General features: G+C 53.7%; 1 protein-coding gene across 2 annotated transcripts in view; it reads left to right on the top strand.

Annotated features, from left to right (window-relative positions):
- Positions 1-13,996, top strand: part of SAMD4B (sterile alpha motif domain containing 4B) — a 40,045-nt gene that overhangs the window by 20,028 nt on the left and 6,021 nt on the right. For both annotated transcript variants that reach the window (XM_049900562.1, XM_049900563.1), the window contains exons 3-8: positions 6,685-7,155; positions 10,553-10,792; positions 11,348-11,457; positions 11,619-11,705; positions 12,673-13,015; positions 13,743-13,828. In XM_049900562.1, the coding sequence (XP_049756519.1) occupies positions 6,685-7,155; positions 10,553-10,792; positions 11,348-11,457; positions 11,619-11,705; positions 12,673-13,015; positions 13,743-13,828 (1,337 nt within the window). The remainder of the gene's footprint in view (positions 1-6,684; positions 7,156-10,552; positions 10,793-11,347; positions 11,458-11,618; positions 11,706-12,672; positions 13,016-13,742; positions 13,829-13,996) is intronic.

The following is a 13,996-nucleotide window of genomic DNA, read 5'->3' as shown; positions in this document are numbered from 1 at the left end:
AAGACTCTGAGGGAAGAAAGGAGGGAAGTGGTGTATTCCAGAGTTAGCAGGAAGGAAGCCTGCTAGGACTGAAGCAAAGCAGAACTCGAGAGAGAAGTAGTCACAGAGGTGTATTCTGGAGGACCTTGAGCGCCTGCCTGGCTAACCAAAAAAAAAAAACCAAGTCACTGCCATCAAGTTTTTTCCAATTCGGTGATCCTATGAGACAGAGAGGAACTACCCCATAGGGTTTCCAGGGAACAGTTGCTAGGTTCGAACTGCCGACATTTTTTGGTTAACAGTTGAGCTCTTAAGCACTGTGCCACCAAGGCTAAGGAAGTGCCTTTTCCTAGTAGAGATGGGATCCCCAAGACAAAGAAGGCTGGTGTTTCTTGTCTCCCTCCCACCCCCAGCAGAGCAGCCCCCTTGCGTTATTTGGGAAGGAAGGAGCTGCTTCCTGGGCCTGGGGTCTGCTCGTGGAAGGAGCTGTACCTCCTCTGCTTCTCCTCCTCTGTTCATGATGACTTTCCATTCCCTTGTGTTTCCCAAAGTTGCCTCATCATCAGAATCACCTAGATATGACTGTTAAAATCCAGACTCCTGGGCCTTTACCCTAACCCACTAAATCAGAGTCCTGAGGGGTTAGGCCTGGGAATGAGTGCCCAGGTTAGATGACCAGGCACTTTTGAGAAATTATTTATTTGTCACAGGACATGAGGATAGGAATCAGAACAAGCAGGGGCCCTAAATCCAGCTCTGCCACTAACACTTCTTGTGACCAGGACAAGGCCTACCCCTCTTGGGCCTGTGGAGCCCCATTGGGACAGTGAGGGAGTTGTTCTGGGTGCTCTTCAAGCGCCTCTTGGACCCCAAAATACTGTGCCAATGGATGGCAGAGCCACAGCTCAGCATGTTACTTTCTTTGTTTTGGACCCAAGACATTCTTCTAAAGCAGTAGTTCTTAATGTTTTATGCAGTGGGCCCCTCAGAATCTGCCCCTCCGTTTCTCCTCAGCCTCCCTCCTCCCCACACCCTAAAAAAGATGTACGCTGACCCCACACACCAAGTCCTGAGTTGAGTCGGTTCATCAGTCCCCAGTTAAGAGCCACCGATTACAGGTTTGTCCCCTGCTACCACCAAAGCCCTTCTTCAGCTTTTCAGAGCCCTTCAAGCCAGGAAGGCTGAACAATGAGGCAAATCCCCTGCCCTTCCCGGGTTTGTATCTCCACGTCCCACTTACCCAAACCAGTTCCTGCCTCCAGTTCTCCCAGGGAGACCTGAATGCTAGGTTTGGGTCAGCACTGCTACCTGCCTTTGTCCTCCTCAGAAGGGCAGGGAGCTCAGAGGGATTGATCTAGGGGAGTGGTTCTCAGCCCATGTTAGAATCACCCAGGGACCATCTCAAAAAACATCTGAGACCTAGGTCCTATCCCCAGAGAGTCTGATTTTTTTTAAGTTCCCCAGTTGACTCTTCTATGCACCCAGAGTGGAGAAACACTTGATGCTGGCGCCAATTCTGGATGGACCCAGGGACAGGGAGAGAGTACTATCATGTGACCTACTGGGGGAGGGGAAGGGGCTCACAGCTCCAGAAAGGGGGCTCTGCTCCGGGCCTTTCCAGCAGCTGGGAGGGCATAGGGAAGCAGGCAACACCCAGGAGCAGAGCAGCAATACTCCAAAGGTCTTCAGAACGAGGAAAGAGAGGCCCCAGATTCCCCTCCTCGTCATCCCCGATCCTTCGTCCAGTGCTGTCCTCCCTTCCCACATGGAGCTGTAACGGTAATTCTTGCTCTCTCTTTCTGCTGATTTGTACCAGAAGGGTGTTCCGCTGCACAGGAAGATGGCCCAGAGGAGTTGAAACCCGCTGCTCTCCCTGGTCCTGTAGCTTCCTGGGCCACGTTCCCTGCATTTCTTCCCCCCGCCTGTCCTCTGAGTCAGAATCCATCTACCATGCACGTTTCAGCCTTTCCCCACTCTGGCTCACTGAATCTGGGTGGGGAAACTGAGGTCAGGAGGGGGCCGTGGCCGAGTGAGTCACCAGAGCTCAGCCCTGGTGCCTCCACCCTCTCCTTTTAGGCTCTATTGACACAGTTCATCAAACAAAAATGTGAGCCCCCTGCCCTCCCCCATGCCTGTGAGAACTGGAGTGAGGCAAAGAAGGAAGGGCCAAACCCCAGCCCCTCCAACTGCTGCCTTGGCCTGCCACAGCTCTTGCAACAGCCCAGCACATAAAAATGGGTTTGCTCTTATGACAGCTTCGAAGATATATTTGGCTCCTGTGATTTGCCAGGACCAGGGTCATGACCTACTTAGCTCGGGTCACCTGGCCGGCCCTGCCTCTGTTGCAATGTAGCCAAGGAGGCCACTCATACAGTCTCCTTCCTCCTGTCCACACCTGCCCTGAGGAGGCTGGGTTCCAGCTTGGTGAGAAGCAGTCATGGGCCTCATGGCATCCCCAGCCCCAGCCCCAGCCCCTCTCCCATCCGCTCACCTCCAGAATGTTAGCCTTGCTCTGTTTGTGGAAAATAACTGTGTGAAATTCCCCACCCCTGTCGGGAATCTTAAGGGGGAGGCCCAGATGTGCTTTTCTACATGAATGGCTGCCCCCACTCCTGAAACAGCTTGGGCTCTAGATCTTTGACCAGAAAAAACAACAGTGATATTTACAGTGTAGTGAGCACTTACCACATGCCAGGTGCTTTGCATGAATGCATTTTAATCTCCCATCCCGCCCTGTGAGGTAGGGGCTTTCATTGTTCCCATTGTACAGAAGAGGAGACAGAGGCTCAGAGAGATCAAAGGCTGGCCCACAGCTGTGCTGACCCAGGTTCTGGTGGCAGAGCTGGATCTTGAATCTGGGCAAGTTTGCCAGCTGAACTTGTGCTCTTGATCAGTATATTCTGCTAGCACGTGAGAGAGGGTGACCTGAGATTGGGGGGTCCTAGAGAGGGCACACTATACACCCACAGACACCACTACCTTCCAGGGGACCATCTGAGTTCAATTATGCAGGTATTCACTGGGCCCCTGCTGTGCCTCAGTCCTGGGCCAGACTTTTCTAATCTGGGCAGGAAACTAGTTCCATCCCCACCCGTCATCTGCAGCCCCAGCTGGGCTAACCCCAAGGGGCCTGAGGCTGCGCAAATTCCTTGGAAAGGTTCCAGTGCTCACTGATGCTTCCCAGTCATCGCAGGCCCGCCCTCACTGCCGCCACCACCACACACAGGAACACGCATTTCCCCAGGGTCAGTCTCCAGTCGTCCACAACCACTCTTCTCTTTCTCTGCCATAGAACAAGGTCCTTTATTGAGGCCAGCCCTTGGGGCTGTATCATCACATCCCCTGGCAGTACCAGAAGAGAAGCTGTGTCCCTTAGCCCTGGGGTCCTGGCAGTACTCTGGGGTGGGGGAGGGACTAGACAAGGCTTCTCTCTGTCCCAGATGCCTCTGGCTACCCTGCAAGGCCTAAACAACAGTGATTGAGAACTTTGGGGTAGGGGCGAAGGGATAGGGTGGCTCTGCTGGAGAAGGGAGAAAAACACCAATCACCGAGCCACACATACTGCAGGCTTCCGAGGGGCAGCCTGTGTCAGATGGTTTACGTGCATCTTCTCCCTGACTCCTCTCAAACCAAAAACCCACTGCTGTTGAGTCAGTTCCGACTCATAGTGACCCATAGGGTTTCCAAAGCTGTAAATCTACGGAAGCAGACTGCCAATCTCCCTCCACTAGTGGGTTCAAACCTCTGACCTTTTGGTTAGCAGTTGAGCACTTTTAACCACTGCAACACCAAGCCAAACCTATTGCCATTGAGTCGACTCTGACTCAAAGCGACCCTATAGGACAGAGTAGAACTGCCCCGTAGGATTTCCAAGGAGCAGCTGGTAGATTTGAACTGCTGACCTTTTAGTTAGCAGCCAAACTCTTAACCACTGTGCCAGCAGGGCTCCTTAACTCTTCTCAGCAGCTGTACGATCCTGTTTTACAGAGGAGGAAGCGTTACTGCCCGAGCAACCAAGTGACGCAGCTGGGATGCAAATCTTTGACTTTCTATCCTATTTCTTTTTCTTTCTCATCAAGAACTAAAAATTCAAGGGTTACGTCAGAACAAGAGGTTACCAGGGAGGTCCTTCCATGTAATCCAGTGCCAGATGGAGATTGGAGAGCAGAAGGGACAAAGGCTCCCCGATTTGGGGAAAAAGGGTTAGATGTGGACATGGCCTTAGGGACAGTGTCATGGTCATGGGGGGCTGGTTCAAGTGAAGCTAGATGGAGGGGGTGAGGTTCCCTAACCTTGAGCAGCAGATACTGAAAGGGAACCGGAAAGCCGGGCACGGTGCAAAGAAGAGACTGCCTTGTAGAGGTGGTTAAAAGCCCCTCCCAATTTTGGAAGCAGATCACCTTGGCTCTGATCTGACTGGCTTTATCACTTGAGAGAAGTGACTTCACCTTCCCAAATCAGTTTTCTCATCTGCAAAATGGGGATGCTAAAAACGAGGTTACGGTGAGGATGAAAAGCGATGATGTTGTTAGCATAGTGTCTGGAACATAGTAAATGCTCAGCAAGTGCTGTGCATTATTCCTCGTTATTGTTACCTTTAGTAGTGCTATTATTACTATTCGTTCTTTTATTAATCTTGGCCAGTGCTGTGTGCATAGCAGGAGTTGATGATGTTGAAGAAATGAATGAATTCCTGGGCACCTTAACAAAGGTTCTCAGAAATCCTGGAGCAGGGAGGCACAGGCCAAGAAAATGTCCAGTGTACGTAGACAGGAGTTGGGAGTTTCCTGCAATTCATTTTCCCAAGGCTACAAGTTTAAGCAGAATTAAAAGTTTATCTGAATTCCCAGAACACAAACTTTCAAACAGGTCATTAAGGAAAAAGGGTGCAGAAGGGACAGCCTCAAGTTTTCATGCAAGGCTCAGATGGACAGGGGTCTGCCTGCAGTGCAGGACCAGGAGACCACAGGTGTTTGGAACCTTAAGCCTTTGGTAAGTTGGGCTGAGAGACCCTCAGATGCAGAGGGATCCAAACGGGGGACAGGTGGGAGCTCACTTGAAGCCCCAGATGCCTAGACTTCTGCCACTGTCTTTATAGGTCCCCATTCCTAGCCTCTCCGTTCACTGGGTTGGGAGGTTGGCTTGTGCCTTTGTGTATTTGAAAGGAAGGACCCAAAATAAGATGTAACCGTTGTGAGGGTGGTTAACAGCTAACGTGTACTGAGGACTTACTTTGCACTTATGGTCCCCGTAGCTTCTAGCAGCCACGTCAGGTAGGGACAATTGTGGGCCCCATCTTACAGAGAAGAGAGCTCAGTGGTGCGATCACGTGCCCCACATCACGTGGTCCACATCTCTGCCTCTTCTTTTTCATCACGCACACCATTGGGTCTTTGTCCAGTTAGAGCCACCTCCTTTGCCACTTTCGAAGACCTCACTGGCAGCTCCTCTCTCAGACCTCCCTTGTCGTGAGCTGTTCGCCAGTCAAGGGCAGAGTTGGTCACAGCGCTTGATCATTGATTGTCTCTTTTCCTAAGTATTGATATTTTTGTCCCTCTCCTGTGCGTTATCCCCAATCCTCCACTCTGTTAAGCTAGTTGTGGAAGTGGTAACAAGCTTGCTGGGCGGTTCCCTCAGACATGTAACAGTTTCTTCCCAAGGCCAGCCTGGGGTCTCACTGTTGCGGAACTCTCTTCTGGGCAAGAAGGGAAATTGAGCTCATAGCCACAGGATAGGAAGGCGAGGTCACCAGGGGAGGCTTCCCAGAAGACAGCAGGTTTAGGCAGTCCCCATAGAACTTAGATAGGGGGAAGGAGACTGGTCTCAGCCTGAGCTTGGATGTCAGGATGGATGTGGCGTGTAGAGAGCTCCAGGGAAGATGGGGATTTCCTGAGCTGAGTCTTTATCTGGAGGAAAAGGAGGCTGGGAGGGCCCTGGAAATGAAGGTGATGTTGGGCTGGGAGTGCTTGGACTTATTTGATGCTGGGTTGCCATTGTAAATCTGGGTCAGGAACATGATATCCTGGTGTGATTTAGAAAGATCGATCCATCTGGGTGTATGGGACGGATTGGAGGGAGGAGAATCTAAAGGCAGAGAGACCATTTTAAAAAAAGAGCATTTATTGAGTATGCTGTATATGCCAAGGCACTTTCCATTCTTTATTAGCTCCTTGAATCTCAGAACAGCACTGTGAGTTGATACTGGAATTACCTCCAGAATTTTGCAGGTGAGGAAATCAGTGCTTAGTGAGGTTCAAGGTGACTTGCCCAAGGTCCAGCTGCTCAGGTGAGGAGTTCAGACCCTCTGACTCCAGAGCCCAAGCTTTCCCCAGTCGGAAAGGAGACTGTCCTGATAGTCGGGGAAGGAGATAGAGGCCCTGAAGATAAAGAGGGGAGATAATCTAGGCAAGAAGAAGAGGCCTGGGGGCAGCAGGAGGAGCCCTGATGCCAGGACAGCAAGTTCGGCTGATGGGGAGCCACAGCAGGTTTTTGAGAGCAGGAGTGGTAGAACCAAGAGAAATTACTCTGAAGGCAGAGCAAATGTATTTGATTTTGCCTTGAGATATGGGAATGATAAGAGGGACAAGGTCAGGGGTCATGAAAGGAGAGGAAGAGAAGATGGGGCCTGACAGAGCAGGCAGCTCTCTTGGGTTTATAGCTGTGCCCCACCTGCTCCCCTGACATTCCCTCTCCTTCCCTCTGCAGCCATCGTCAGCCAGTGGCAGCAGGAGTCCAAAGAGAAGGTGGTGTCCCTCCTGCTGTCTCACCTGCCCCTGCTCCAGCCGGGCAATACGGAGGCCAAGACGGAGTACATGAGGCTGCTGCAGAAAGTGTTGGCCTACTCGATCGAGAGCAATGCCTTCATTGAGGAGAGCCGTCAGCTGCTCTCCTATGCCCTCATCCACCCGGCCACCACACTGGAGGACCGCAATGCACTGGCCCTCTGGCTGAGCCACCTGGAAGAGCGGCTGGCTAGCGGCTTCCGCAGCCGGCCCGAACCTACCTACCACTTGCGCCAGGGCTCAGATGAGTGGGGGGGACCTGCAGAGCTAGGTCCTGGGGAGGCAGGACCAAGCTGGCAGGACAAGCCGCCCCGGGAGAATGGACATGTGCCCTTCCACCCACCCAGCTCAGTGCCGGCAACCATCAACAGTATTGGGAGCAATGCAAACACAGGTGAGAGTGGGGAGGTCCCAGGAGGCCAGGCCTTCTTGAAAAGGAATCAGCTAGGCTCTGTCTTCATGTATTCTGTGGCTTCACGCAAATCACATAACCTCTCTGGGCCTCACCTTTGTGAGGTAGCACAGAGCTTGTGAACTGGCAGCCCCAGAGCCACATCTGACTTACAAAACCCAGAAAACCAAACCCATTGCTATGGAGTTGATTCTGATTCATAGCGCCCCTATAGGGCAGAGTAGAACTGCCCCATAGGGTTTCAAGGAGCGGCTGGTGGATTTGAACTGCTGACCTTTTGGTTAGCAGCCAAGATCTTAACCACTGCACCACCAGGGCTCCATCTGACTTATAGACATGTCTTACTGAGCCGACACTGTTATTTTCTTTCAAACCAAATTTGGTGATAATGAGGATCAGGAATCGCACACACACGTGTGTATGTATATATATATATATGTATGTATGTATGTGCCACTTAGTCTTTGCCAGGACCTTTTCTGAGAACTTTATCCACTTACACTCATTGGTTGAGGTACAGAAAAGTCACTGGCCCAAGGTAGTGTAGCCAGAATTTAAATCCAGGCAGCCTGGCTCCAGAGCTCATGTTCTTAACCACTGTGCTCCGCTGCCTCTGCCTGAAAGTGGCCCTCCTGTAGATGCCGAACTCTCACCAAGGAAAGGAATCAACCCAAGTTGGGCACCCGTGAATTTCTTCCTCCTCACACCTTCAGGGCTCCCCATGATGGGGACAGCAGCTACTAAAGGACCAAGCTTGAACAGTGTTGGATAGGGAGGTTTGGACCAGAAGAGAGGAAGGAATTGGGTGTTCCAAGTAAAGGGCACAGCATGAATTGAAGGCACACGGGTGTCGCATTGGGGGGACAGTATGCAGACAGGTCTAGCTGGAATGGAGAGCGATATGAAGGTTTAAATGAGTAGTAGTAGCAGACGCTCGTGTTTTCCACCTGCCTGTCCCTGTGCTGAGGACTTCACAAGGAGGCAGAGAGGCAAAGGAAGTGACTTGTCCAAGATCTCACTGTTAATAGGTGGCAGAGTCAGGATTTGAACTTGGGTCTTGACTCCCAGACCTCAGTAGGTTAGGACCAAATTCTGGGGGACCTTGAAGGACAGGATGAAGCTTTTGGATTTCAGGCAGTTGGAGAAAACAGGAAACCATTAAAATATTTTTGAGTGGGGCGCAAGGATTGGCCTATGAGGCCAGGCAGGGTGGGTTTGGGGTGCTGCCAAGGACAGACCGGGGTTTCTTGGAGAGTGTGAGGCACTGGATCTGCGGCCAGCATTCCTGTTTTTGTAATTCTCTTGCTGCGGCCAGCCTCCACCCCAGCACAGGGCCAAACCGGGCTTCTCAGGAACTGCACCGTCATTCCAGTCAGGGTAATTTCCTGCCCTCAGCCTTGCCTCCCCAGGAGGCGCCGTGACAGGCCAAGGGACCTGTGTTCAGGATTCCCCCGGCCCCCCAGGCCCAGAGTGTGCTATCTTCTCCAAGTACTATTGAGTGGGGCGGAAGCTAGGCTGAGAGGCTTGGAATGAGCCCTGAGCACAGGGCTTCAGAAGTCAGACAGGGGTGGAGGCTGGCCTTAGGGGCAGGTCAGTGCACTGCCTTCTCCCTCAGATGACTTCCTGGCTAGGAATGTAAGTACTGTCACCAACGAGGAAAGGTGTCTTTGGGCCTGCCCCTGGTCTGGGTGTCAGCGGAGCACTGGCAGAAATCCTAGTCTTTCCATCGGAAATAAGCCTGGGTGCTTCTGTCTCCACCCTCTAACTCCTGTGGGAACTGGGTTAAAGGGCTTCCAAGGCAATTTTCCTACCTACCCAGGAGTGAGGGTTTTTGGCTGTGCTTCATTTTCCTCTCTAGGCTGACTTGGGGTACTCCTGGATTCCCTGTGTTGCACTCAGAGGCCACCACGACCACCCTTAGGATTGTGGATGTCCTCCTTTGTCCTTTGTGAAGCACTGTTTGAGGGCTTCTGGCCCAGATCCTGGGAACTCAGAAGTGATGGGTGGGGTTGCTGTCCTACATGAGCCCACAGTCCAGTGGGAGAGTCAGGCTAATGAAGAGGGCAGTAAGTGCTAGGCTTGAGGCAGCACTGCAGGGGCTGAGGGGACTCGGGAAGGACTCACAGAAGCTCTAAGCCTGGCGGGCAAAGGTAGAACGGTGAGCTAGGCAGAGGAGAAACATGCAAGAATGTGGACGTTCATGGGACCTGCCCTGTTCTGGGAACGGTTAAAATTTAAGTTGGACCCCTCTTCCTACCTCGAATGGGATGGATGGAGGTGTGACGTGTCCTGTAAAAGGGCCTGGATTCACCTTGAGTGGCTGGGCCACGTGGGTGGCAAGTTTTGACTCGGTACAGGGAGAACTTTGGGAGGCAGTGAGGCTCAGCGGCGGGTGCTGAGGAAGCAGTTGGTATCCGTCGTTTGCGGACCTACAAGTGCCGACGAAACCACTCCTCTGGGCCAGGCCCCGTTCCAGTCGCTGAGGATACAATGATACGTAAGACAGGATAGGTCCCTGCCGCCACAACTTTCCAATTCCAGCAGAGGGACACAGCTAGTCAGCAAGTAAGCCAACAACTAAATGAGACAATTTCACATAGTGACAGGTGCTGTGACAAAGGTAAAACAGTGATATGATAGCGTAACCGGCATGGTGTGGGGGGCAGCTACTTCAGATTGAGCGGTCAGGGAAGGTCTCTGGAAAGAGGTGACACTTGAGATGAGACCTGAGGGAGCCAACTGCTGAGATCAGACAGACAAGAAGAAAGAGCAAGTGCAAAAGCCCTGAGGCTGAAACCAGGCTGGGTGTTCAGGAACAAATGTGGGGAGGGGGGAGGACTGGAAAGGCATGAGCCAGGAGTGAGTGGTGGGAGAGGGGACATCAGAGATGAGCAGGGGCCGGGTCCTGCAGGGCCTTCTAGGCGTATGGAAGCACTTGGATTTGATCAGCATGAAGGGAAGCTGCAGGTGGGACTGATGCAGGGGTCTGACTTGATCAGATCTGCATCTTTAGAAGGGTCAGTGTCTGCTGTGAGGTGAGTGGACTGCAGGAGGCAAGAATAAAGGCCAGGAACCAGTGAGGAGGCCATGGCAGCAATTCCAGTGAGAGTCAGTGGCGTGGATCAGGGGCCAGCAGAGGAAGTGGAGAGATTGAGAGAAGTGGCTGACAGAGCTTGCTGACAGTTTGGGTCTGCAGGGTGAGTGGACGAGCAGTATCTGGTAGGCGGTTCCCCTCAGACTCCAGGTCCCCTTGGAGGACTTCAGGAGCTGAGCCACTGTTGATGGCACTGGCCAGGGGGATGGAACCAGAAAGGTACAGTCTCCTGTGGTCACACCTCCAAGCCTGACTTCCCCCTTGCCTCTGTCCCCCTCCTGCCAGGTCTCCCCTGCCAAATCCACCCCAACCAGCTGAAGCGCTCCATGTCACTCATCCCCACGAGCCCACAGGGCCCTGGTGAGTGGCCCAGTCCAGAAGAGCTCGGGGCCCGGGCTGCCTTCACCACGTCCGACCACGCACCCCTCTCGCCCCAGAGCAGCGTGGCCTCCTCTGGCAGTGAGCAGACGGAGGAGCAGGGCTCCAGCCGGAACACTTTCCAGGAGGACGGCAGCGGCATGAAAGGTACAGCCTGGAGAGGGCAGCACCAGGACCCCCGCCAGCCTTTCTGCGGAGCCCCGAGGATAGAAGGGATCCCCTGTCCACCACCTTGCCTGTCCCTCTGAGGCCTGGGCCCTTGGCCTGAAGGGAGTGGACACTCCCTGCCATTAGGGCTCAGGACTGAGCAGAGGGACCCCGCTTCCACATTGGTAGACCCTGTTGTGTTGGGGAGGAGCCCCTGCCCTTGCAGACCCCAGTCTGACAAGAAACCTGGACACGGAGGTAACTGACAAAGTTCCAGGAACACTTTTAGAGACATACGGTCTCAGCCCAGCACACATGTAGTCATCCAGCACAGAAGGGGGACCTGCCAGGCAGGGTGGGGTGTCCTGATCAGGGAAGGCTATCTGGGTGGATCTAGCTGGACAGACAGAAGTGGCTTATGGGTCCTTGACTTCCTCCCAGTTTTCTGCAGCTTTTTAGGATGCCTGTGCTTTCTGCCTGGTCCAGCCCTACAATCCTCTCTGCCCTGGTCACGAGGGCCAGACTCCTGACCTTTCACCCTCCCCTTTTCCACAGATGTCCCCTCTTGGCTCAAGAGCCTCCGCTTGCACAAGTATGCAGCCCTCTTCTCACAGATGAGCTACGAGGAGATGATGACACTGACTGAGCAGCACCTGGAGTCTCAGGTGACGCCAGGGGGACCATCAGGGTGGTGATGGGGACAGTACCATTTTGGCACTACCCTGGCAGCCCAGCCTGCCTCCCTCTCTTCAGCCCCTTTTGGGGCACCCCTGAGCACCTCAGACTTGTGTTTCCAGCTTGTTGTCCCCTTCTTCTGCTACCACAGAATGTCACCAAAGGTGCCCGCCACAAGATAGCCCTGAGCATCCAGAAGCTGCGAGAGAGGCAAAGTGTCCTCAAGTCCCTAGAGAAGGTGAGGGCCTGCTAGTCCCATCTCTGAGGCCAACCAACTGCCCAGTGGTACCAGTAGACCAGCCTCTGGGTCGGTCCTACTGCCCAGGTGGCCTCTTTGCTGGGTGTCTCCAGCCTCAGGGAGCTGGGTTCCAAGGTCAGATCGGATTCAGAGGGTTACCAGCCGGTGGCTACGGGGCTCCCTTCTCTGTCTTGGTCTGCATCTCCAGAATGTCTTTTTGTCGTTGACTCAACTCCTCTCCCCTTTTTTCCATTTCTGACTGGTTGTTCTGGGAGAACAGAGTGTTTCCCTGTGTCCATGATCTCTTTCCATTTTGTTGTTTCTGGCAGGGCTTTGAACTGGTTCGTTCCAGTTCGAATCCCTGCTGAGAATTTGTCTTCCTAACAAGTGCCCAGGTGATGCTAATGCTGCTGCTTAGGGACCAGTGCTGAGAACCACTAGTAGAGCAGTGGTTCCCAAAATTTACCTTACACAAGAATCACCTGGGGATCGTATTAAACTGTAGATTCTGATTCAGTATAGCTGGGGTGGAAAGGCAAATTCTCAGCAGTAGTTCGAACCAGAACAAACCGTTTGGAAGCCCTGGTTTCTGATTTGCTCTCCTTCCATACCTGCCTCTGTTCGTGTTCACTTTTTCCTCTCCCTGCTGCTTGCCTTCTGTTTTGTTTTTTCCCCTCAGTGTCTTGGTCTGAACCTTTGGGTCTGAATCTGGTTCTGTCCTTGGTGGGAGCCTAAGGCCCTAGTACCAGAACACCTTCTCCTCCACTCTGTGGGCCTCCACCTTGAGAGGAAGGAGGGGTTCTGCGTGTACAAGTGTGTCCCTACATGTACGCGGAGCTCACGGTGCCCTTCGCTGTCTTCTCTGTGTGCTGAGACCCAGGCCTTGTCTGACCCCACGTGGGTAGTCGTTGTTTGTGCCTAGCTCCAGGGGGCTGCATTTGACACTTGGCCGTGTCTCCCCACCCAGGATGTGCTGGAAGGTGGGGATCTGCGAAACGCTCTACAGGAGCTCCAGCAGGTCATCATCACCCCCATCAAGGCCTACAGCGTCCTCCAGGCCACCGTGGCTGCCGCTGCCGCTGCCACTCCTACTGCCAAGGACGGGGGCCGGGGGGAGCTGCCGCCGCCAGGTGCTGAGCCTCCCCTGGCCCATTCCAGCACAGACAAGGGCACTGAGCCCAAAGACCCTTCAGTGGCAGAGAGCTACCCGCCTCCACCAACCCCGGCTCCCGCTGATGGCAGTGAACCAGCCCCAGCTCCCGTCGCCGACGGAGACATCCCCAGCCAGTTTACACGGGTGATGGGCAAAGGTGAGGCCGTCCAGAGCACAGCAGGAAGACCCAGGGCCGGGATCCACATGAACCCAGGCCTCAGGAGCCAATAGAAGTTAGGTGGTGGCAGTAGGGCTTTTAGAGCACCCTGTAGACCAGAAGACTGCAGAGGGTGGCTAAGACTTACCATGCCAAGGCCGCCGCCCCCAGAGAGTGCCCACGCTGATGGTAGGAGACAGCCCTTATCCGCAAAGCATCTCTGGCCTGAGCGGAGATAGGACAGTGTGTAAGTGGGAACACAGTGAACAGGCTAAGGTGGATCCATGAGTTCACGCAGAGACGACCACGTCCACAGGATGGGTATTCAGAGCTCATAACAGGCCTGGTCTTTCGGAAGGCAGCAGACATAGCGGCCTTCACAGTTGGGTCCAGATCCTTCCAGCTATGTGACCTGGGGGCAGTGACTTAACCTCTCTGAGCCTCAGATTCCTCAGGCTAAAGATACCACATTGACGAAGTTGTCGCAAGAGTTAGTGAGACAGGCGTTACCGACTTCTTATTTGCCTTGGGCCAGGCACTGTGGTGGGGGCTTCACATCTCATCGTAGCCTTGTGATGACCCAGGTACAGGTGCCTCGCACTTCGTTAATGCTTATCCGGTCTGAGTTTCCTGTCCCTGCTGTACCAGCCAGTTGGGGCCAAGGAGGCTAGCGCATGGCAGAGGGCAGGCTAGGGGCTAACCTCCCCCACTTTCCCACGACCCACAGTGTGCACCCAGCTGCTGGTGTCCCGGCCAGACGAGGAGAACATCACCAGTTACCTCCAGCTCATCGAAAAGTGCCTGACTCATGAGGTGAGGCCTTCTCCAGACACCCCATCGCTCTCAAGGCCAAAATTCCTTCCTTATCTCGCCGGGCCCTGCCTGGCCTGGCACCGCCCACCTTACCAGCCTCTCATCTCGCCAATACTGGGTTCAGTGAATGCTCTGGGCTCTTTTTCTTCTCAGGGCCATCATACATGT

The sequence above is a fragment of the Elephas maximus genome, chromosome 11, assembly GCF_024166365.1.
Source record: "Elephas maximus indicus isolate mEleMax1 chromosome 11, mEleMax1 primary haplotype, whole genome shotgun sequence".
Lineage (NCBI taxonomy): Eukaryota > Metazoa > Chordata > Mammalia > Proboscidea > Elephantidae > Elephas > Elephas maximus.
Note: the sequence above shows the minus strand (reverse complement) of the source record. Positions and strands in the feature narration are given on the sequence as shown.